This window comes from Natator depressus, chromosome 2 (genome assembly GCF_965152275.1).
Source record: "Natator depressus isolate rNatDep1 chromosome 2, rNatDep2.hap1, whole genome shotgun sequence".
Taxonomy (NCBI): domain Eukaryota; kingdom Metazoa; phylum Chordata; order Testudines; family Cheloniidae; genus Natator; species Natator depressus.
Window position 1 is genome coordinate 3,116,912 of NC_134235.1, and position 23,961 is coordinate 3,140,872.

At 45.8% G+C, this 23,961-nt stretch overlaps 1 protein-coding gene across 3 annotated transcripts in view; it reads right to left on the minus strand.

The window, feature by feature from the left end:
• ZFTRAF1 (zinc finger TRAF-type containing 1) overlaps positions 1-23,961 on the minus strand; it is a 42,920-nt gene that overhangs the window by 12,959 nt on the left and 6,000 nt on the right. For all 3 annotated transcript variants that reach the window (XM_074943698.1, XM_074943699.1, XM_074943697.1), the window contains exon 2: positions 894-1,132. In XM_074943698.1, coding sequence (XP_074799799.1) covers positions 894-1,114 — 221 coding nt within the window. In that variant the 5' untranslated portion in view covers positions 1,115-1,132. The remainder of the gene's footprint in view (positions 1-893; positions 1,133-23,961) is intronic.

Genomic DNA, 23,961 nt, shown 5'->3' on the forward strand with positions numbered 1-23,961 from the left:
CCTCCCTGGGGTTTTGTAACATCTGTCCGTTTAGAGTTACCTACATTCAATGTGGTTATCCCACCATAGCCTTAAGGAAGATGGTCTGTAAGACTGGAGAAATCCTCCTCCCCACCTTGCCACGAGCCCAGAGGAGACGCCCTTCACTGAAGATTCTACAGCAACTGGGAAGCAAGTGAGAACTCTCAAAACAGCCTCAGCTGTAAGCAAGAGGCAGTCCAGCTACCTTTTGGCCTGACCTACAGCGGTGATGATTTCTCAGGAAAATGCAATTCCTGCTGTTTTACAAGCTTTGGAAGGCTATTTTCCAGCAGAAGACCACTGGCCATGTGGTTCCTTCCTCCTGCCGCTTTTATAATCGTCACTAGGGGTCACTCAGTTCCCTTTCAATAGTGCAGAAGGGCAATCCAACCGTTCAGTAGGGGTTCTGAATCTGCCTGTGCTAGTATCTCTGGACGGTCAGGAGAAGGTGGAGAGCTGTCATGACTGGGTACGTAAGGGTTCACTTGGTAGCCCCTATTCTTGAAGTGGGACTCAGTTTCTGTAGTGTGGAACAAGGCAAGTCTGCCAAACCCAACTGCCTCCCATTAGCTGTACCTGCTGCCACCCATGCTAACACTCCCATCTGAAACTCACACTGCAGGTTAGTCTTGTTCGCTAGTGTTCAGAATCACAGTTCAGAAGCACCATAAAAAATTCACACTCCAACTAAGCCAGGTATTTTAAACCACACTCTTCTTGGCATTACCTGCTCTGCTTCGGACAGTGCCGTCTGAGGAGCAGCCACTAACACCCAGCCCAGCGGAGAAGACTGCAATGAGCTAAGATGGGTTGTCCTTCAGGGGTTATGAAAGCATCTCGTGCCTCACTGAACAGAAGGTGAGACTGTTTACCTGTCCTGGCACTCCTCTTTCTGGTGTCTCTCCAGAAGGGAGCGAGGAAATTGCCGCATGCAGAAGCCACACTCTGATGGCAGCTCACTCACTGCTTTTTCCACAGCCAGGTTTCGGCAGCAGAGGCTCTTACTGATCTCACAACGGCAATTGGGGCACGTAGCCTGTTCCTCCTTCAGCCGGGCATCTGCTAGTAGGTGGATAAAACAGCCAGCGCACATCAAGTGACCATTAGTACACTGTGAAGAAGGAAAGGGAAATGAAGCTTCAAAGACCTTGTGGGAAATGACGTACCAGAGGTTCACTCTACACTTCCGCCATGTTTGCACTCTAGTCTCCCTTATATTTTGATTATAAACATATGTAATTTTTGCTGCATACATATATGTACTGTAGCTCTCTGGTCCACTGACATGTTAGACAAGAGAGTAACATAAGGAGAATTTTTTTTAAATGCACAAATGTGCGAAAGGTGTCAGGTAAACAAGAAACAGACCTAGCCACTTAAATTAACATTGCAACGTTTAATCTTTAAATAAAGCAAAGGCATCTGGTTTGTTCCACTGTAGTCTTGAGAGAGACACAGAAACAGCAATTCCCTGCAGTCAGTTACCATCTTTAGTAATAAGAGATGGGAGCCCATATTGCAAACTTGTCAAAACTCTTCCACATTGATAAGAACAATCCTGGACTGTACCCCTGGTAAAGATCAGAAACTAGAGAGTAGGAAATTTTCACTTCTGACTCATCAGCACTTGGGCTTCAAACCAAACAATGCAGGAGGGGAAGGAAAGATGCTAAATAACATGAATTTCTGCCTTGGAGGTGCTATTATCTTGGGTCTGCCCATCTGTTTAAAGACAACGGATAGAACCTTAGGGGTTAAATCCCAAGGCTGGATTTTCCCCGCACCCACAATCCTATAGCCTGGCAGAAACACTTACTGCTTTTGCTTTGTTTAAACAAGGCTCAGCTTCAAACAGGGAACAAACAAATGACTGACTAGCCAACATGCTGAAAAACCGCACATGGCACCCAGGATTTGGCCAGGCAGCCAGCGCCCTTTTTACTGGCACTATTCTTGTAGCTCAACAACAGAAAGTGAATGGCACTCCCCACCCCTTCCTTCTAGTGAAAGTCTGCTTTGTAACTGCCTTGCAGGTGACACCCCAACGCCGCCGAGGAAGGCCTGCTTTCTCCTTTGGCACAGCAAAAGGACGATAGCTCATTTCAGCACAGACAGTCTTACTCTTCCTTTACTCAACTATAGACTGAATGGAATCCAGGCATATGCCATTCCCAACCAACCTTTGTATCACATGCTTAACTTGCGATTTATGAGCCTTGTAAGACGGAGGAGACCTCTGGACAGCTTGTCTACTGAAGCCTGTTCACAGTGGACTAAATAGCACTCCTGACCACTATCAAGTTTCGTTTCCCACTTTCCAACACACTGTAGCCCTACTACACCGGGAGACACTATTTTCAGCACTAGGTCAGTTAACTATTGGTTTCCTTGGACTGATGCTGAAGATAATATAACGCTTTGCGTAGACAGGATGAAACTGTTTTCAACACCTTTACAAAAAGTGCTTTTGAAAATAGTTTCTTGAGTCTGAACCATGCCAGAGAGCTTCCAGTAAATTGTCCCTTTCCCACGTGCATAGGAAAGTGAAACCCGCAGATTGAGCCATGCACTGCAACAGTTATTATACAAAGCACACACAGCACCAGAAGAATACTGGTCCTTACCTCAAGAATAAAACCCCACAGGCTTCTACCCTTGAAGCCAAGGAGACATCCCTTGGCCAGTCACACTGAGCCCCTTATTCTCGCTGGATGATGGCAACATCCCAAAAGCAGAACCACACCCCACCACAAACCACCCACTTGTGCAATGCTGCACAGTGGGAGGACGTGTCTTCTTGGCCTCATTTAGTGATAAACTGATGCCCTGAGGCATGCGGGCTGTACAGCTGCATTGTTCTGTCTAGAGCAGGCCAGATTTCCACCAGTGAGTCCTACACTGTCCGCAAAGAGCACGTCAATGACAACCAACCAACCAAAGGCAAATTGTATGTTAACATGTTAGCCGGGCAAGATGAACATAGCAGGAGTCTAGTTTTCACCTCAGCCTGCAGCACTTGGAAAGTTAGAACACATTAGTTAGCATGGGATAACCAACAGGTATTGTAAAACACCTTCTATCCCAGCCCAGGAAGGACAGCCTATCCTGAGGCAACCTGTGTTCAAACTCCACTTACTGAGTCTTTGAAGAGAGCAGTTTTCAAATGTTCACATGTGTTTACACTAGTATGGCGTTGCACTCCATATGTTTTATGGAAATATGCTTATGAGTGTGAATATGCTATAACTGGACTATGCTTTATGCAAAAGGTCTCTTGTAAGGTATCATAACAAAGGCTATAACCTACTGAATATATACCTCTTATTTGTATGCATGTATCATTCTTGTATCTGAAGCTAGAAATATGAAGTATAAAACTGAGGCCCTATTGTAATTATGCAAAGTGTGGGCCATTAATGGTGGCTTAGAATCTCGATGGCTCCTACTGACTAGGACAATTGGTTGGAAATGGTTTATTTACCTGCAAGCCTTCCTGTGTAGGTGTAGGTCAACCCAGGAAGAATGGAAACTAGGGGTCTTACAGTGACATATGACCATGTCACCGGATAGTGGAATCCATCTTAAATCTGATACTTTTCCATTTAGAAAGAGGGGCAGGGACCCAGAGAGACAAAGGATTCCCGCCTTGTGCCAAAGCTATAAAAGGGGGTGAAGCAGGACAAAAGGAGGCCAGTCATGAGAAAACCCCTGCTTACCACCTGAGATGTCTGCTGGAACTAGCAAGGACTGTACAAGGGAAAAGGATTGGGCCCAGATTAGGAAGGAGTCTAGTCTGTGAAAGAAGCTGACTGGAACATCTCTGAGGGTGAAATATTACCTGTAATCAGTTTCTTAATGTATTAGACTTAGACTTGCGTGCTTTTGCTTTATTTTGCTTGGTGACATACTTTCTTTTGTCTGTTATTACTTGAAACCACTTAAATCCTACTTTTTATACTTAATAAAATCACTTTTGTTTATTAATAAACCCAGAATAAGTGATTAATACCTGGGGGAGCAAACAGCTGTGCATATCTCTCTATCAGTGTTATAGAGGGCAGACAGTTTATGAATTTACCCTGTATAAGCTTTATACAAAATAAAATGGATTTATTTGGGGTTTGGATCCCACTGGAAACTGGGTGTCTGGATGCTGGACAAAGGTAATGTGCTGAACTGTTTTCAGTTAACTCTGCAGCTTTGGAGGCATGGACCATGCCCTGGGTCTGTGCTGCAGCAGGCTAGTGTGTCTTGCTCAACAAGACAGGGTTCTGGAAGTCCCAAGCTGGCAGGGAAAACAGGCTCAGAGGTAATTTCAGCACATCAGGTGACAGTCCCAAGGGGGACACTGTGACCGAACCCATCTCAACTAGGATGTGGCATCATTCAACGTAGCACCAAATCCAACTGACTATTTCATTTTTACCAGGCTATTCTGGAAATCAAACTGGTGCTGTGTATTTGATATAGGAAAGCTGCAGTAGAAGAGGGTGCCTAAGAGCTTCCATGCAAGTCACCTTTCCCTGAACAGGCGTATGATTAATTTGATCCATTTTCAGAGAAATATCACCAGCATGGCTTGCAGTAGCAAGACCTACACTTCCTCTTTGCTGGTCTTTTGCTAGAGATCTGAATTTCGGGCAGAACCACAGGACTGAAATGAGCACCAGTAAAAAGATTAGCAGGAACCAATACAGACAGCACCTTTCTGAGAGACAAGTAAAGTAAAAAATACTGTCACCCTAAAACAGGTACGTTTGGGCCATTCTGTCACTCCAAAAGTCAAACAGCCAGAGGTGATCCATATTCATGAAACAACAAGGCACCAATATTCCCTTTAGGCAGGCGCTAGGATTCCTCAGCTGGTTTTATGTTTGGCTATAGAGTCTAACGTGCTTCTGTCCACACTGGACTTTTACTTGCAAGTTCCTGCTGGTTCTTTCCTTCCTCTTTGCCTTATGTGTAAAAGCTTATTTGTAAAAAACAAAGTTTTACCAAGTCCAAGACAATTTGGAAGGCTGAGGAGGGAATAACATCATTGCATCTAGCCAGGGCTCAATCGTATTCGACCCTGACCACTGAGATTTTGAGAAATTTTATTAGTGCAAGTCCTAGTGTAAAATTCTTTAGACTAGCAGAGTCATGTTCAACTGACCCGTGGCTAGTACTCGGAAGACTGAAAGCTCTGGTGGAGAGAGCTGTCCTGCATAGAAGTTAAATGGAAGAGCTACTACGAAGCAACTATTCACCCACTCTGTAAAAACACACTGGAAAAAACCAAACTCCAACGAGTCAGAAGCTGTTGCACTACGAGCAAGACAGCCTCTGTCCCGGCACTGCTGGAGAGCTGCCACGTCACAATTTTCTGTTTTCCTTCGTAAGTCAAATTCCCTTGAAGAAATGTAGCCTACGTGGAAAATTATTTTAGACAGGCCTTGGCCGCACAGTGTTACAGCTAGGTAGGAGGTCAAGCAGTCTCCAGAGTAGGTTCTCACCTACTCCTTGCTCTTACATGTTATTTATTATCCGAGAGGCACCTAGAGGCCACAAAAAGATCAGGGCCTCAGTGTGCCGGGCACGGCACAGACAGAATAAAAGAGTGTCCCTAATCAAAACAGACAAGACAGACATGGAGTCAAAAGTGGGGTATAACTTACAAGCAGAGGGAACCAAGTGACAGTTCAATGGCATGTTAGTGCCACGATTTATTTTTATATAAAAATGAGTGGGCTTAGTTTGTCCTCCTTTATTTTTATTTATTATAGTAAGTGTTTCTCAAGGGGGTTGGGAGAGGAGGGAAGCCACAAAGGGGTCAGCTGAACGGCAAACACCACAAAGGCAGGAAGAGTGGGCACTGAGGCCAGGGAAGGATGGAGGGGACCCACACAGGGCAAGGGGAATGAGACCGAAATGTAGTCCGAGCAAGCAGCCAATCAGCAGAAGAGAAAGATCGTCCAAGGAGAACCTTATACTCCTTTTGGGTGGAGTTCCGACAACAACCAGCTGACACAGCCCTGATTCTATTAACCCAGTGCAAAGCAGGTTGGAAACTAGCAAGTCAAAGGTCACAAGAGACAGGACTGGTTTCTCCAGGGTGTCCGGTGCTTACTTTAAAGCAGAGACACATGACTGCATTCCGGCCAGCCCATGAGTGCTTGGATTCGGCAGGTTTGTAGTTTAATTGCCTGTGGCAGGGCAACCCTTACCTTCCGCCCACCCTCAGTCCAGGGAAGAGAGAATGACTCCCAAATACTTGGTCTGGGGTGGGGAGGGGAAGAAGCCTGTTTTAACATGCTTGTAAATAATCAGATTGCCAGTAGCACTGGGAGCCTTGCATAGCCTGACAGTTAGTACTTGAGTTCCTGCCCACAGGTAGTTTCCTTGTGGTAGAAACAATATGAAATTCACTAGTCTTCGTGAGTTTCAATCTGCAGCTGCCTCCATTATCAGGAAAACATTAATGTAGGAGAACAATGGCACAATCAAACCCACAGTTAATACTGTGCAATTTCATTATCCAGGCTCATTTAAAGCTGTCATGTAGGCGGCTGCAGAAACTGATGGCTTAGCTACTCCTCCCCTCCTCGGCAAAGCATCCCAATTTCCAGTAACAAGGGCATTTTTAAAACCTGCCCCATCCTGTGTTTGCATCTTTGCACTTGGAAAGATGAGTGACCCAACCAATGACACTGAGTGACCAAATTCTAAACCCCCGTTTATCTGCCTCGGGCCAGTTTTCCAAGCCTAGAGTATATGGACTCTCAGATGACGGCTCTCCTCTGACTGTCAGGGTGCTGATGAGGAAGTCACAATGTTTCTACACAAAGTTTAGTTACAGATTTGCCTTTGAGGGTCATTTTTCCTCTCTGCCCCGACTTTCCATAGGAAAAAGTACATGTCTCCTAGACTCTGCTCACTACAACATGCTGCTGGCTTGTTCTATACTAAAGACAGCAAAGATATTTCTCAAGCAATGGCCCACGTTCCAGAAAACATAAGGGCATAACTGTGGCAAATGTTCTAAAACCACCGTCCACAAGAGCTGAGGAGCTACATGCCAAAGAGTGTCATTTGCAACAGAAATAATGGAACATGAAGCCCCTGCAGTCAAAGCCCCCAAATTTCCCCTGGGGCTAAAAACTGCATGAATTCCTCGACTATCTGAGCCCTGCTCAACAGCTGGTCAGTTCTGCATCAGGTTTTAACATGCCCTATCTCATCTTCCTTAACGTACAGGCCTTTGTTTCAGCAAGGTACTTCTAAGCACTCGTTCTGATGTAAAAGTGACCTACAAATACAAGTTGTGCCTGTGCCCTTTTTGCTCCTGTGTGGTAGATAAAGGGCTAACGCTGACACTTTTCTGCTTGTTTCTTGCATTAGAAATATTGGGAGTCACCATTTTCTCTAATCCGCCAAATCATGGCAGACTGATTTAAATCAAGGTGATTTAAGAAGCAATTTAAATCATGATTTAATCACCAAGTGGAAAGCCTCGATTTCAATCATCCATTTTAATCAATTTTTCCATTTGCACTTCAGTTATTTTCTAAAGAAAAGTGCATTCTCACTGGTTAATATAACCAGTGAACCATGTTGAATTACAACTAAACAGAGCCTTTACACTAGATTTGGTACATCTTGTTATTACTAGGAGGGTACATTAGAACAATATATATTTATTTAAGCAATTGCATAGCTTAATATTTTCAGATTCTTATTAACTAATTGTACATTTTAGTATGTTAGAAAATAGTGAATGACATATTGCTTATTAACTAGATAATTAACTTTTTGCTCATGGCTTGTGTCAAGCTGCATGAGGATGGTAACTAGAATTTAATTAAACACACAAAACAGCATATACAATTTATTTTTGTTAAACAAAACAAGCCCTTAATGCAGTACATGACCTGCTGTGCCAGATTTATAAAGACTAACTTCAAAAATTACATGTTTTTCCCCCATTCTTTCTTTAAATAGAAAAGCAGCCTTTAACTCAAAGTTTTTCATAGAGGCCCATGGATTCAGCATGTTCATTTATTTAGTTTAAACAGGTTTATTTTTAAAAAGTAAAAACTTATAATTTCAACAAATCAGAAAATCCAATTTCAATTTTTTTAAAAAATAGATTTATTTTATTTTTTAAAATCATCGATTTTTGTCCACCCTGCTCCAAACACTCTTTCAGCAAAATGTTGGTGTAAGTTTTCTCAGCACTCAGAAGGGAAGGGGGTTTGGATCATTCACAAAGAGTTTTTCTCCCCGGGGTTGTTTTTTCTTTTAAGTTGTAAGCTGCCTGACTAAAAAAAAACATTTCTCTTCCCATTATCCTGGGTTCAGTCTCACCTTATAATAACCCTCATTCCAATTTTGCCAGCAAAACCAGGGGAGCTGAAGCTGAGTGCTGACACATCTAACACAAAACGACTAGAAAAGGACCATGCTAAGCTTCAGAGAAAGTTAGCCAAGCCAGGTGAATGCACAACATAATGTGAAACAGAGTTCAATATTAATAAACGCAAAGTAAGGCACATTGGGGGCAAAAAATCCAACTACTCACACACCATACAGGCGTCTAACCTATCAACCAATTCAGGAAAGACATCAGTGTAGACAGATCAAGGAAGAGCTGAGCTCAAAAGAAAACAAGGTATCAGGAGTGGGATTGTGTAGAATAAAGATTAACGTTATAACGCCTTTATATAAGTCAATGGCGAGGCTTCGTCTGGATACTGTGTGCATTAGGGGTCACCCCATCTCAGAAAGGATATTGCAGAGCTGGAGGGAGTTCAGAGAAGAGCAAAAAGACCATTCAAAAGCCTGGAAAATCTCTCCTATGAAGAGTAAATGTTACCTCAGAAAGGAGACTCGTAAGAGGGGATATGTTAAAAGCACATAAAACAAGTGGTCTAGAGGAGCAGCTTTAACGCAGGGGTCCAAGGCCCCCTGGGGGTCCGCAAGCAGGTTTCAGGGGATCCGCCAAGCAGGGCCGGCATTACACTCACTGGGGCCCAGGGCAGAAAACCTAAGCCACACCACCCCGAGCCCCGCTACCTGGGGCTGAAGCCAAAGTCTGAGCAGCTTAGCTTCATGGGGCTCCCTGTGGCATGGGGCCCTGGGCAATTGCCTGGCTTGCTACCCCCTAATACAGGCCCTGGCTTTTATATGCAGAAAAACAGGTGTTGTGGCACAGGTGGGCCGTGGAGTTTTTATAGCATATTGGGGGGGCCTCAGAAAGAAAAAGGGTGAGACCCCCCTGCTGTAGTGGGTAGACCGGGAGCTGCTGGTCTCCATCTCAAACACAAGAATAAGGGGACAGTCAACAAAATTTTTTAAAAGGTGGGAAATTCGAAACCCATACAAACTCATTGCAAAGGATGAGGCCAAGAACTTAGCAAGGTTCAAAACGGAGTGGACAGTCATACGCATAACACAAGTATCCAGAGTTAATGCGTCCACATTCTGGAAGAGATTAAAAACTCACACTGAAACGAATCTGTAACTATTGGGGATTAGGACAAGACCTAATGTGGGGAGCAAGTTATCTCACACCTGCCTCATGGGAAGTTTCTCGCTCCTTCCTCTGAAGCATCTAGCCGCTATCACAGATATATACTGGACTAGCCGACCTCAGGTCTCATGCAGTTTGGCAACTCCTACAGTTCCTAAAAAGGTGACCCCATCAGGCCTTATATGTCATAAATCAGAGAGGGAAAAAAACCACTATTTTTTGCAAGGCACTTTTGGGTTCACCAATACAAAAAAACATGTTTCACAAGTCTGCAGCTCCACTGTGTTCAGAAACAGGACTGTGTAACATAATACAACTTCCTGCTTTCATGAAAAGCATGTAGCATCATGACCTATAACCACTCACATGATCTTCTCAGTGAATGGAGTTTGAGTGGAACCAGCTATGTGGTTAATCCACTAGGAATTCTACACTGCAGCATTCGCAGGCTGAGAAACAGGATACCGCTCAGCGCTGCTTTGCTGTAGCTGGCATCACTCCTCTGTCTGCGACTTCCAATTAAAAGTTGTCATGGAATAAAGACAAAACAGCCACGCCTGTGTGGAAGATCGATCCCCAAGAACAGAACACTACAAATGTATCAGAACTCTTCCACACACACATAACACAAATGGAGAAGGATCAAAGACAGGAATAACCCTATGTATATCCCAAATACTCTAAGGATCCTGCTGGACCATGCCAGCGGAACCAATGTAAACAGGGAGAAGCCAGTCACTCAGACCCGCTCCAACAAGGATAAACCATCAAGACTACCCTCAACCCCATCCAACAGGGTTTTCCATACCGCTTACATACATGGCAACAAGCACAGAACAAGAACCTGAAGACTTTGCAAGAAGTTTTCTAGATATTTGTAGCTATGCTGCACAACCGGTTGGCCTTGATTTCTACAGCAGGACACTGGGAGAGACCTAATGATCCATACGAATCGTAAGAGGAATCAATAACGTTTGAGGTGTGGTTCTCAAAGAGTCCTCTCTGAACCTCCCCCATGCCCTAAGGCTGCCCCGCCCCCGGTGCATAGTGGTGTGATCATTGTGCAGATAGGTTGGGGGGCAGGCTTGTAGCAACAGAGGGGGTAGGTTTGAAAAGCCCTGTGGAAGTAAGCCCAGCTCTGGCTGAGCAGTCTCTGCAGCAGGCCTACCGGGTCTGAAACTCCTTGCCAGAAGAGAGAAGACTGAGCCCAAGCCTGACTGTTTAGGACAAGAGCTGAAGACACCTTTCGGAAAAACCCGCCAATCCCAAGAACGGTGTGTGGCAAAGCAGGTGCTCAGATACCACGGTGAGCAGATACCAGACAGTCTCAGAACTTGGACACTGCCCCCCCCCACTGAAATGCACACTATTCAGAAGGTAAAGAGTTTACGAGTGTGTCTTCTAAGGAAACAAACTCTAACACTTGCATTCCAAGGTGATAAACTCTTTCCACAATCTCCAGACACCCATATCCTGTCTTCCTGGGCAGGAGCCTGACAGAAAGGCTGCTGACACAGCAACACTTTAGACAAGAGAAATCTATTCTCCTCCAAGTCATTCACTCTCGATATTAACTGGAATTTGAGTCCGACAAAGCACTTCCCATTGATCACTCAGGTTGCTGGGCTCATAGACATGGATCGTTTGGACTGATTCAGAACATAAGCTCTAGCTATGAATCCAGAAGAGAAGGGCTGCTTCAGATTCCACACCCGGAGCCTATCCCCACGGTGTGCTCAGGTCAGCTGATCAAAAGTCAGGGGAGCTTCTCTTCCACTTCCCAGGAGAACGCTTAAAACCCACGAAACTGACATTCCTGTTAATCCCAGTGTGCAACATACTCTTCATTCATTCCACACCAACAGCTGTGACAGAACAGTGCAAAGAGCTCAAGGCAGGGTCCAGCTCTCCACTGATACGTCAAAAATACTGGGAATTGGGGAGTAGCCTGCAAAACTGCAGGCAGCTCAAAAATCACCAGGAGTTGGGTAATTCTCAAAGGACTGGTCTTTACTCAGCCCAGGGTTTAGAGCTCAAGTGGAACAGTTACCAACCAGGGGCAGCAGTCTGCAGAAGGGGCGGCACTAAAAGGCTCAGATGAAAGTTTCCAGAAAGCCTGGAAAGCTTCAGCAAACCTCAGGAAAAGTTTGACTTTTTAAAATTTTTTTAATTAACAGTTGGGGGAAAGGCAAGCATGCCGGAGCTCCGTGACCCAGCCCTGTTCATTATGCAGTGCATCACAGCAATAAACTAAACAGAGGTCAGGAGCAGCACAATTAATAGCAACACTAAACCCACAGGACAGGGAGGGGAAGCCAGAACCTAGGTTCACAAGCACTTCGAGTCAAACATGACCACAGCCCCATGAATAATGTGATTATTGGCTGCAAAAATAGCCACATCACTCCCCTTTTAAATACAGGCCGCCTAACTGCAATACAGTAACTATGCTTCTAGTTTTGTAAAAGAGTCTCTAGTCCTTTTGGTGGGGGAAAACAAGCCTTGAAGTAAAGCAGATTTAAACTCACGTTATACCTCTGTGGGTCTGCAGACAGCCCAGAACAGCTATGACAAAGGGCACGTGTTAGCCCTGGCTAGAGCACTTTGGGATAAACATTAACCTAACACATTTACCCATTGCTAAGTGCAGTGATGGGGCAAGGGCTAGTTACTGGCAAGAGTCACCAGGGAGAGGAATGAGGAACAAACCTTCCCCTCCCCAGCACATTTAAAGTCACACCCACCCTTGTGGGAAAGGGAAACATACATTGTAATGCTGAGAAACAGCAGCAAGAAAAAAACCTCACCTACCCACTGTGTTCCACAACACCCCAAACAGACGCCTACCTCCCTCACTTCTGGACACCCAAAGCCCCCACCCATAAGACAGGAGAGGGCTTTCAAAGCACCCAGCTGCCTCCCTGACCCAAACAGTTTCTGCAGTTACCAAACATTTGTATGTGGACCAAAATACATTTGTTATGTTACGTTCACACAAGGGACGCTGTATGGAACTAGCAGTAGGGCCGCGGTTCCCGGCCTTTTGCTGCAAAGCTTAGATTGACTGGGCTGTGGAGGACACAGGACCATCAACATGATTTAAGGCAGAAATAAACGGTTTGTTCACTCCCTGACAAGGCCCCAACCAAAACTGCCAAACTACCCACCAGCAGTAGACTGCTATACTGCCCTCCTCAGCAGGCGTCTATGGCTAAAGATCCCAGAACCACAGCAAGCCCATGTGCAAGCAGAGCTATGGCTGGGACTGTCAGAAGCCAAAGGCAACTCCCATCCTTTCACGTGCTGTGTGTTTATACCTCCCTACTGTATTTTCCACTCCATGCATCTGATGAAGTGGGTTTTAGCCCACGAAAGCTTATGCCCAAATACATTTGTTAGTCTCTAAGGTGCCACAACGACTCCTCGTTTCTTTTGCTGATATAGACTAACACAGCTACCACTCTGAAACCAGAAGCCAAAGAGAAGCTCCCACGTACCATTGAATTTCAATGGGAGTTGAGTGCCTCACCCCCCGAAGGGTCCTTTGAAAACTCTGGGGCACTAGTTAATTGGTGACTCGGGGAGAGAGGATACCTGACCAATGTAGTTATTTGAAGGGTGTAACCACTGAAGATGGAGAGAGGCTGGAGCTAGTAATCTGCTCCCAGCAGATCCTGCGTGACTTGTGAGTTATTTGGAATGCCTGACGGGTGCATTCCGAGGCCTCATCTGTGCTGCTCTCTCAGGGGTTCAGGTACCCAGAGTGTCCCGCTAGCCCCGCTGTCCAGGTCCACCTACTGTTCTTGCAGATGCTGCCGGAACTGTCTCCACACCCTTCCTGCAATGCTGATGTTGGCTCCAGACAGTAAGCCATGGAGTAGTGGGCTGAGACGTTTAACAGCAGAGATGAGGACCAACAGCTGCACGCATTCAGAACGAGGAAGCAAACCCACCTGGCCCCACCACTAGAGCAGACCATGACAAGGAGAGCTCCCCTCCCCAGAGAAGAGTGGAGATTGCTCTGTGGAAGCTGGCTACACCAGCTATCTCAGTGGTTCTCAAACTTTTGTACTGGTGACGCCTTTCACATAGCAAGCCTCTGAGTGCGACCGCCCACCCTTATAAATTAAAAACACTTTTTTATATATCGAACACCATTATAAATGCTGGAGGCAAAGCGGGGTGGAGGCTGACTGCTCACGACCCCCCACGCATTAACCTCGCAACCCCCTGTGGGTCCCAACGCTGTTTGAGAACGCCTGAGCTATCTGGTGGCCAACTCCTTGGCACAGTCAGTACATCCCAGCAAACACTACTGTTGGGAGTCATGCAGGGCAGTACACATACTGCTAATGGGGTATGTGATCAAGGTGGCCACTAGTCCAGAGCCCCTGCTGGAAGCCATGAGCCTCAACCCCACCCAGCAGTTTATTAACAGACCAGAGATACTAAACTTTCATGTGCAGGCAAAAGAGGACGATTCCCATGGTACATTGATGGGTCTGCTGTTAGCATGATGCGTCGGGACACCACCCCAATCACACAGCAACTCCCATGTATAGGCAGCAGATGGAGAGAGCGAGCATGCATGAGACAAAGCAGGATGAGACAGCTCCTGACCCACCGTGGCAGTTCCACAACTAATGAATGCAGCACGGCAGAAGAGTTCAGTATCAAGGCAGCCAGCCTGGCATTAACCAATGAAGCTGTTAGCACAGACAGCACATGTTAGAACACACTTTTAAACTCATGAGGGACTGGAGCACCCATCAGTGAAGTGAATAACTTTAGTGGAGTTTATTCCATGGGGAGATGGAACTGGGTTTTTGTAAGCATTAAACATTCTTTATTATTTGTATGGGAAAAAGTTCATGGAGGTGCTGTACTTTTCACAGCTGTGGACTTTATATTCTAGTACAAGGGAGTTGACAGAGGATTGAAGTGTAGGTGTAGTGGCAGTAAACAGTAATTGTGATATGTAAAGGGTACAAGATTTGTTTTCAAGAAAGTTTATTACACACAGACAAGCTCGCAGGCCTGCCCCCATATCAAAAAAACCTAACATGCATGAGAGCAAGAGCACTTCTTCCAAACACATTTTTCTTTCCCCTGCTCTTGCAGAAGGTGCCTGCAAAAGCGGTTGTGAGGATGCTTTAGAAGAAAGGGCAGAGCAAGAGCTATTACCCTAATTCAGGGGTTCTCAAACTGGGGGTCAGGACCCCTCAGGGGGTCACGAGCTGTCAGCTTCCACCCCAAGCCCCGCTTTGCCGCCAGCATTTATAATGGTGTTCAATATAAAAAAGTGTTTTTAATTTGTAAGAGGGGATCGCACTCCGAGGCTTGCTGAGTGAAAGGGGGCACCAGAAAAAAAGGTTGAGAACCACTGTCCTAACAGATACGCAGCAATCAGGCAGGCGGTGCTCCTGCCAGTCTCAGGGTCAAAGCAGCAGTATCTCATTTTGTTACAGAACTCCCATTGGCATCGTCTATCCTCGCTGGGTATCTTCCTCGTGCGCCATACGCATCGCTGCCTGGCCCTCCTGCCCGCACTAGCCCCGACTTTCCAGGAGTTTTCCAAACTTTGGGTCCTGCTGTATAGTAGTAGCCCTCCTCTTGTGTGCCTGAGACTGGAGCACTCAATGCAGCTATTAACCGGTGGGATTTTCCTCTTCCTTCAGCTCATATTTTTAAGAGGTCCCAAAACTGGAATGCCATTACCCCCACCCTGTACCTGCAATGGGCTGTCCAGGCTGCAGGACTACAATTTAAAACAAGGGGAGTTGGTCGCAGCCGCATCCCCTCAATCCCAGGGAAAGCGATCAAAGCAATTTCAATTCAGCACTGACTTCCCCTGCTTACTTAGAATCCATTACCCTTCACACACACTTGGGAAGGGGGGGGGGGGTGTCACTTCATTAAATAAAGACTTGATTGAAGGCTCGCTGCACCATGATCTCTAGGTGCACCTTGGAGGCAGAGGGCCTGATAAGCACACCATGTAACAGCAATGTTTTGCCCCTAGTGCTCACTGTAATTTTGCGAAGTGGAGGTTTGTTTCTTTGATGGCTTCTCATCATCAAGTCTGACCACATGGCCCAGCTCAGACAGATACTCTGTGAAGGAGTCAGGCACTTCTACCCTGATAGCTAAGAGCAGCCCAAGAAACAGGAGCAGCGAATGTAGGGGGGATAGGGTCTGCAGGCACAGCAGAACAGGGGCAAGGGGGTATTTTGGTCCTATTACCAACACCGCAGGCAGCATACATCAGAATGCGCCCAGTTCTTCCATGGACTTGCATGATAAGTCCCAGCTGTACAATAAAAAGCTGCAGGCCTGCTGAAGTGTTTTGTCCCCCCAATTCTTTCTCAAGCATAAGTGGCTCAGCTGACATCTCAGGATTCTGGGTCCCTCCCAAAGCGATCCCAAAACTCAATCCTCCCCCAGTCCCTATCACCTCTGCCCTTGGTGTATAGGGGCCCCATAAGCAGCGTTCTTCCGACAAAGCCATAAGGCAGATGAGGATATGAAGGGAATGGCGTGGGCATTGACATTAAGACTTCTGTAAGGATTTTGCTTGGTGCTGCCTGACATTTGCTTGGAAACAAGAATACAAAATCACTCTCTGTCAGGAATCTGAGTTCAGTGGCCTAACAACAGGCTGTAATCATGAACAGGAAGTCATCAGCAAGCAGGTGTGTTTCTATAGGGTCCCAGGGGGGATCAGTTCTTGGCCCTATGCTGTTTAACGTTTTAGGGACCTGGAGTTAAAAAATCATTAGTGGTAGTTTGCAGATGACAAAGCATGGGCTAATAGTAAACAGAGGAGATACACAGAGCGAGCTGGACCTCTTAGTAAGCTGGGTGCAAAAAAAAATTTTAAAAAATGCATTTTGATATGGCCACGTGTAAAGTAACATCTAGGAACCAAGAATGTAAGCCATACTTTCCCGGGAAGCAGTGACCCTGAAAGAGACTTGGGGGTCAGGGTGAATAACCAGCTGAACATGAGATCTTAGTGCAACACTGTGGCCAAAAGGATTAGCATATCCAGCTCAGCAGAAGAGTCAGTCCCAGAGATCTGATACAGTTCATTGTACAATGAGCAAGTTTCCCACTGTGACCTTAAGACCATTTGCCTTTTAACAGCACTGCCTGCTGCTCCTGGCAATGCCCATCTCTGCTAGTTGTTCAATTCTCTATCAGTACACTAAGACAGTCATTCTAATTCAGGACCCATTTCTAAACCCTGATGGCCTGTCGCAGCCCAGAGACATCCCCAGACCCAAAGCTCCACCCCCCAGGGACCCCTGTGGGGGCTTGGAGCTAAAATAATAGACACTGGCCAGCTAGGGAATACTCTCCACCAGCAACTGCAGGGAAGGGCAATGAGCCGAGGCCCCCAGCAAAGAAAACTGCCATCGCCAGCATATGGGGGCAGACGCAGGGGGATTCGTGGGGCAGAGAAATGTGCAGATGCAATGGAGGGGCTATGGGAAGAATATGGGGCAGATGGGTCTAGGGGAGGGGTGGTGAGCTAACAGCTCCTGAAAAATCACAGCCCTCTCAACCCCCCCTCCCCCCCCACACACTGTGCATGGGATGCAGGGGTGGTGTGTTCTGTGTGTAAAGTGAGGGCTGGGGATATGGTGGGGGAAGATCTAGGGGGATACCAGGATGGGGGGTATGACAGAAGGAGGGTTACATTACAGGCTCAGGCAGGGGTAGGACAGGGTGTAGAGACAAACAGCCAGCCTTGTGCAACAAAGTCCAAATACAGAGTGAAGTGCCTGGGCCCAGGTTAAGTGTGGAAATGTCCACTGTGAAAGTTGTGCCATTGTCCAGGTAACAGAATTCTAACAGCCCTGACTCAAAGACTGGATGTTCTAACCCCTCTGCTCTAGGCATGATCTGGGGGCAGGTCTCTGGCCTGTATTGCACAGGAGACCAGACAGGAGGATCACCATGGTCCCCCTTCTGGCCTTGGAATCTACAAACCCCTGAAACAGGCGCCACAGCCCAAGTTTCATTACCGTCTGCCAAGGACGGCAGCTTGTCTGGAAGTGTTCATTAACAGGAGAAGCGGGACCTGATCCTCACCCAGGCCTTCAGGTGCATTTTCTGTTTGGTAAAAGGCCCTGAACGACATGAGGATCAATGTGGAGAGAGATGCATTTATGGTCTGACGGGTAACACATACACCCACTGCCAAAGCTTCTGAGCACATCTGCATTAAAATGTGAAGTCCAATACAGCTACAGCTGCACCATGTTCCCTTCGCTCCCCACCACGCCTGAAGGCAAATACTCAAGGAAGTCTCAGGGCCATGAGCAGCCCTCTGAAGACACCACTAAGAATGTCTTAGAGCAGTGGCTCTCAAACTGTGGTCCATGGATTAGTAACCTAGAGAGTCCTCCCTGATGGTCAGTAAGAGAAAACACTGAGGATCAGCAGTTGGGAGGGTGGCTAAGGGTTAGAAGTGACTCACAAGGGATCATGTATGGAATGGTCTGTAAAAGTATCTGGGCAACCACTGTTTAGAGTAAATCCTTTTGCAGCACTTTGAAGTCAAGGGACACCATTCACTCTTGTCCTGCTGTCTCACCTGGTGACAGCAGTGAAATATTCAGAGCTGCACAGACCAAGTCGCTGACTGAATCCATGAGACAAGAGAAAGATATGCTGTGAAGAGTTTCAGAGTAGCAGCTGTGTTAGTCTGTATCCGTAAAAAGAAAAAGGAGTACTTGTGGCACCTTAGAGACTAACGAAGAGTAGGTCTGCAGCTTGCCAGCTCATCTGCAGACTGTGGAGAAGCGTACGCATTTCACCATAGGTGCTCTCCAAATTTTAAGCGGAAGCAGGCATCATATTCACAGCTGTCAAACGGCCTCATGAGAAGAGCCATCAGCAGTGAGTTTGGACAACCCAGATTAACCTTCACTCTTACTCTCACCTGCTAAGAATTGCTCTCTCCTGAGTAAGCTCTGAGGACGAAGGCAGGGAGTAAAGAACGCAGTTCTAAAGTTTCAGCCAGTGAGCCAACAATAAGACACAAGCCAGTGGGTCAGCCAGGAGGAATTAAAGCTCTCGCCTACAGCAAACAGATGAGAGCTATGGAAGCAGTTTAATCTTTCACTACAGCAGAAAGGGAGATTGGAAAGGCTTGATCCCACAATGGTGATTAGTGATTTATCTGCTTAAATCATTGTCCCAACCCTGAAAGGTTGTAAATATTATTTCTGTAGATCAAGAGCACAGGCAACAGGGCAGAAGGAGAGTGTTGTAAAACATGAGACCCTTGCCCTAAAGACGACATCTAAAAAAAGCCATGTATCAAAGAGACCCCTGCAGCGTACAGAAATCATGTATAGACAGTTGTCTTCTGCAACCACCACCGTCCTCTCTCGTCCTCCAAACGTCTTTCCACCACTGATTTCCTCTCTGAAATTATCAGACTACATTTATAGTTAAAGGCTTAATAAATTATTGATATTTAAATATAGTTATAGATTGTTAGAGTCCAACATTCTCTAATATACTACGATCTAAACCTGTTTATAAAAGGTTAATAAATGATAGATGGTCTAAACTTTAAATGTACCCTTCATATAAATCCACACCTGTTATGAAGCCCAGTCAGAGGACATAAAACACATGCAGTCCCCAAGAAGGGCACTCTTCTCTGGTGCATGGCTCTCCTTTCCACCACTCTTCTACTCTCACGGTCTCATTTCTTTACCTAATTTACAGCCTGACCTCCAAAGCCCTGGCCATCCAAGACCCGTACTGCAGCAAGGTCTGGATGCTGATGGGTCAGGCCTCTAGGTTGTAAACTCCTAAATGCAGGCACAGGGTCATCTTCAGTATCAGAAAAACACTGGTGGCAAATGGGTGCCTGAAATCCAAGAGCACCTATATAGCTGCGTATCTGCATCTTTAGGTGCCTAAACACCTTTGAAAACCTAGCCCTTAGTCTCAAGAGACAAGGCCCTTGGTTATATTTGAAGAAGTGCTGCTTACCAGTCAGTATTTCCTACACTCAGGATGTTTAGCTGAAAAGGATCACATTTAAAGTTCTCCAATATTGTCTACTTTAGACTAAAAAAATGCAAACAAAATGCAGTGGGGGGGAGGGGGTTAATATGTCAAAAGCCAGAGCTCCCTACAGTAGCTTACTGAACCACAACGCGTATCTAGGAAATGCACATGTTCCTGGGTATAGTAAGAAAGGCAGCAGAGAAAGGTATAACACGATTCAATGGCTGGAAGACAAATTCAGACTGGAAAGATGGCACAGTTTTAGAGTAATTAACCACTGAAAATTTCCCAGGGGTGGTGGTGAATTCTCCAAGGCAGAGCATTTTTAAACTGGGATGGGCTGTGTTTCTAACAGCTCTGCTCTAGGAATGATTTGGAGGCAGGGCTCAGGCCTGTGTTACACAGGAAGTCACACTGGATGATCATGGTGGTCCCTTCTGGCTTGGGAATCCACAAGTCTCAGACTACATTTTAAGCACATGTACTTCAGTAACACCTGGAGGCTGCAATGAGGATCAGGACCCCAGTGTACCATGTAAGCGCAGGAAAGCCTAGTCAGCGTCTGTGGGAACCCTGGGACGAACTTGTTTTCAGTTTTTCAACCATGAAAATCCAGTGGTTTGCACTGGTCTAACTAGATTTTAACTCACCATTCTTCTACTACAGAAGCCACCAGAGGGGACTAAGCATTTAAAGGGTTAAACATATGCACTAAACTGACTCAGCTGGGAAGTATTTCCTTCAAGCCCCACTCAACTGAGCTGCTGAATCGAGGTACAGCTGCCCTTAGTGCTTTAGAGGGGGGCTGTTGGGCTCCCTACCCTGTTAGTTCTCATTGTCCTGTGAAGTTCTCTGAGGAAGGCATGAAACCACACGGGGTCAGGAGAGCGGAGTACCTGGGGTGCACTAAACTGAGGGTGGCCATGGTCCTTATGGAGGTATTAAGAGTTCATAAAACCAGAACCAAACCAGTTTAACAGCTGAGCCAGTTAAACACCAACATTTACAGACTCAGTTGTCTAAACATGCAACTAGCTCAGCTAGAAACTACTTTGCTCCTCCAAGCAGAAGCTTTAACACTCCCTTTTCTTTAAAAAGCTAGGAAATCCCTCCCCAGACTAACTTAGTTCAGATTAGTCAAGCGATTGCTTGACTGTTTGGCTATACAGTATCTCAGAGTCCCCGTTAAAAACCAAAGCACTGAAGCATAGAAATGCTCTACTAAAGTCACTGAAACAACTCTCAACAGGTTTCAGAGTAGCAGCCGTGTTATTCTGTATTCGCAAAAAGAAAAGGAGGACTTGTGGCACCTCAGAGACTAACCAATTTGAGCATAAGCTTTCGTGAGCTACAGCTCACTTCATCGGATGCATTCAACAGTACATTCAGTTACCGATACTGTTACCTTACAGACATCCTCGAGAGACCGAGCTGAACGAATACCTATTTATAAACTCATCACATCGAGGAGTGCATCCAACTATATAAAGTACATTAGTAATGATCTCAAAAGCTGGAGTATGTATGGTCACCATGAACAAACATTAACATTAACCTTAAGCATCTCATATTGACAACCTATAAAAAAGTTTATTTATAGATAAGGTAATTTATAGAAATATTTTGTTAACTTGTTGTTTCCAGAGTTACTGCTTAAGTTTGGGGGTTTTTTAATGGTAATGCTGGTTATGCAGTAAATATTACCTTTATATATATCCCTTGAGCAGTGTTAAGGCTTTATCTGGGCATACTAATACATATTCATTCAACCCGTAGCTCTTTAGAGCTGTGTAAGATTTTAGATGTTTTATTTTAGGATCTCAGTTATAACACCACAATCCCAGATTAATGTGCTAATTAAAACCCCTCAAGTCTGCAGTGTACAGAACCCCTATTTAATGTTTGCCTATAGCGTATTAGGGGAACACGGAGGCTGGACAGGTGATCTGTGCTGACTTACAATGCACCAGTGCAACTACAGAGTCTGGTGAAGGAACATGACCGCAAATGGCTTCCACGGCTTATTTTGCTATATTAAAAATATCGTTAAACTGACTAGCCAGAGATCTTTGGTTCAGTTGCCAACTGAGTGGGCAAAACAGCTAAATTCTCCTAAGAACACTGAAAGTTACATTCCTTAGAAGTATAAATGTACAATTACAGCTGTTCGGGCTGCCCTGCAGCAGCTTATTGGGGATTTTCATTGTAGGCCTCAAGAAGTCCAACCGACAGCAGATGATCCAGCAAGGGAAAGGAGAGAGAACTAGAACATATTACCAAGACACTAGAAATGCACCCTATAGTGTATACCGGAGGCAGTGTGCTAAGGAAACTCCTGCTTGTTGTGTATTTATGGATTAGATAAATATTAAGGAAGCCTGGGATTCCTATTAAGCACAAGGGATGGGCAGCACTAAGAACAGAGTTAGAACATGGCGATGGCTCCATATCAACAACACTAAACACTATAACTGCATACAATTAGTTTGTTTAAAGACAGCTGTACTACTCCTTCCCTAAGACACCTCCCCTGTGACGCTCACAAAGTGAGCCAATAATTATGGGGAAACAGCTTGCTGAACCATCAAGTTGTACACAACCCTACACAGTAATTGCATTATTTTATTGATGTTGCTTTTCCCCTCAGCCCGTCCCTCCCTACTCGGTTACACAGCTTGTTGTTACATGTCTAGAATTAGACTGTAAGGCCTTCAGGGCAGGGACCATTTCCTCTTCGTACCATGAAGCATCAGCACGCTTGGGGCTTGTCTACACAGGGACAGACAGGAAAGTTAAGATGAATTAACTAAAGCTGCGGAGTAAGAGCTCATTATCTCCTGTATGGACCTCTCAATCAGACATAAAAGGACTTGAGCTCACTCTAACTTAATTCCCTGAATGAAAGCATGCATGCAGAGGTTAAAGCAGGGATCTCAAACTCAAATCACCATGAGGGTCACATGAGGACTAGTGCATTGGCCTGAGGGTCGCATCACTGACACCTTTTCGTATAAAGGTACAAAAGCCGCCTCCTCCCCCTCCTGCTGCCCCCGGCCCTGGCCCCACTCCACCCCTTCCAATCCCTTCCCCAAAGTCCCCACCCCAACTCTGCCCCCTCCCTGCCCCTATTCCAACCCCTCCCCCTGAGCACACAGCTCCCCGCTCCTCCCTCCTAGAAAGCGCTAAGCACCACCGAACAGCTGTCTGGCAGCGGGAAGCACCTGGAGGTGCGGGAAGCGCCTTGGCAGCCACAGGAAATAACTCCGGGGGGAGCTTGACGGGCCACAACAAATAACGCCACGGGCCGTGTGTTTGAGACCCCTGGGTTAAAGTGATTTAACGTCACACCTTTAGTTAATTCATCCGAACTTTCCTGATCATCCCCATGTAGATAAACCCTTAAGAACTATAAAAGTTACCAGCAGCTAAAATACTCAGGATAACCTATTTCCTGCTTTCAACCACAAAATCAGCCATCCCGGGGCCACCGTTACTGAAGAAAAACGCATGCACTCCACCTTATCCACCCTGCTAGGCCATTCATTCACCTGTAGGAACCCCAGCCTTCCACAACATGCACAAAGGGATGGGCGGCACTCAGAACATGGGGTGGCTGCATATCAGTGCTAACACTATTGCTTACAATTAGTTTGTTTCAAGGCAGACGCACTACTCCCTTCTCCAGACACCTCTCCTGTGATGTCCTGCAAAGCAACCTTGGAAAAATCTACTCTCCCACCCTGCCTGTTCAAATCTCTGCTTGCCTGGGCTAACTACCATTTAATTTATTTTTTATATGAACACCGAAGAGCAAGGTATCTGGAATTCCATTCATTCTCCTGTTCATCATCAGATTTCATCAGCATCTATACACCTGAACAAAGACACACTGTAAATAAAAAGCTTCAGACATTAATGTGTACATCATAGCAACTCCAAGAGAAGGTTTGCACTGGCTATCCTGTGTCTAGTATTAGGTCCCCACTAAGAATCCTTACAGCAGCCTCGGCACAAAGCATATCTATCCTTCCCCTCCACCTCCCTCACGAACAGGGATTACAAATGACTAGCTTGCTCCTCAGTTACAACAAATAAGGGTAGTCAGCCCAGGCAAGCAGAGACTGGACCAGGTAGGATGGGAGAGTAGATTTTTCTAAAGTTGCTTTGCAGGACATTTTGCCAAGTCTAGTTGGTTAATAAGGGTTTCAGGTTTATTACACTGTAACGAAGGATGGCCAAAGAGAACCCACAGAATTGTACAGTACTGCGTAGGACACCCATCTACAACACTTTCCACCCAGGACCTCAAAGTTCTTTACAAATAAATTAGGGCTCAACACTATGCTAGGTGGATATCCCCATTTTACAGGTGGAGAAAGTGAGGCACAAAGAAT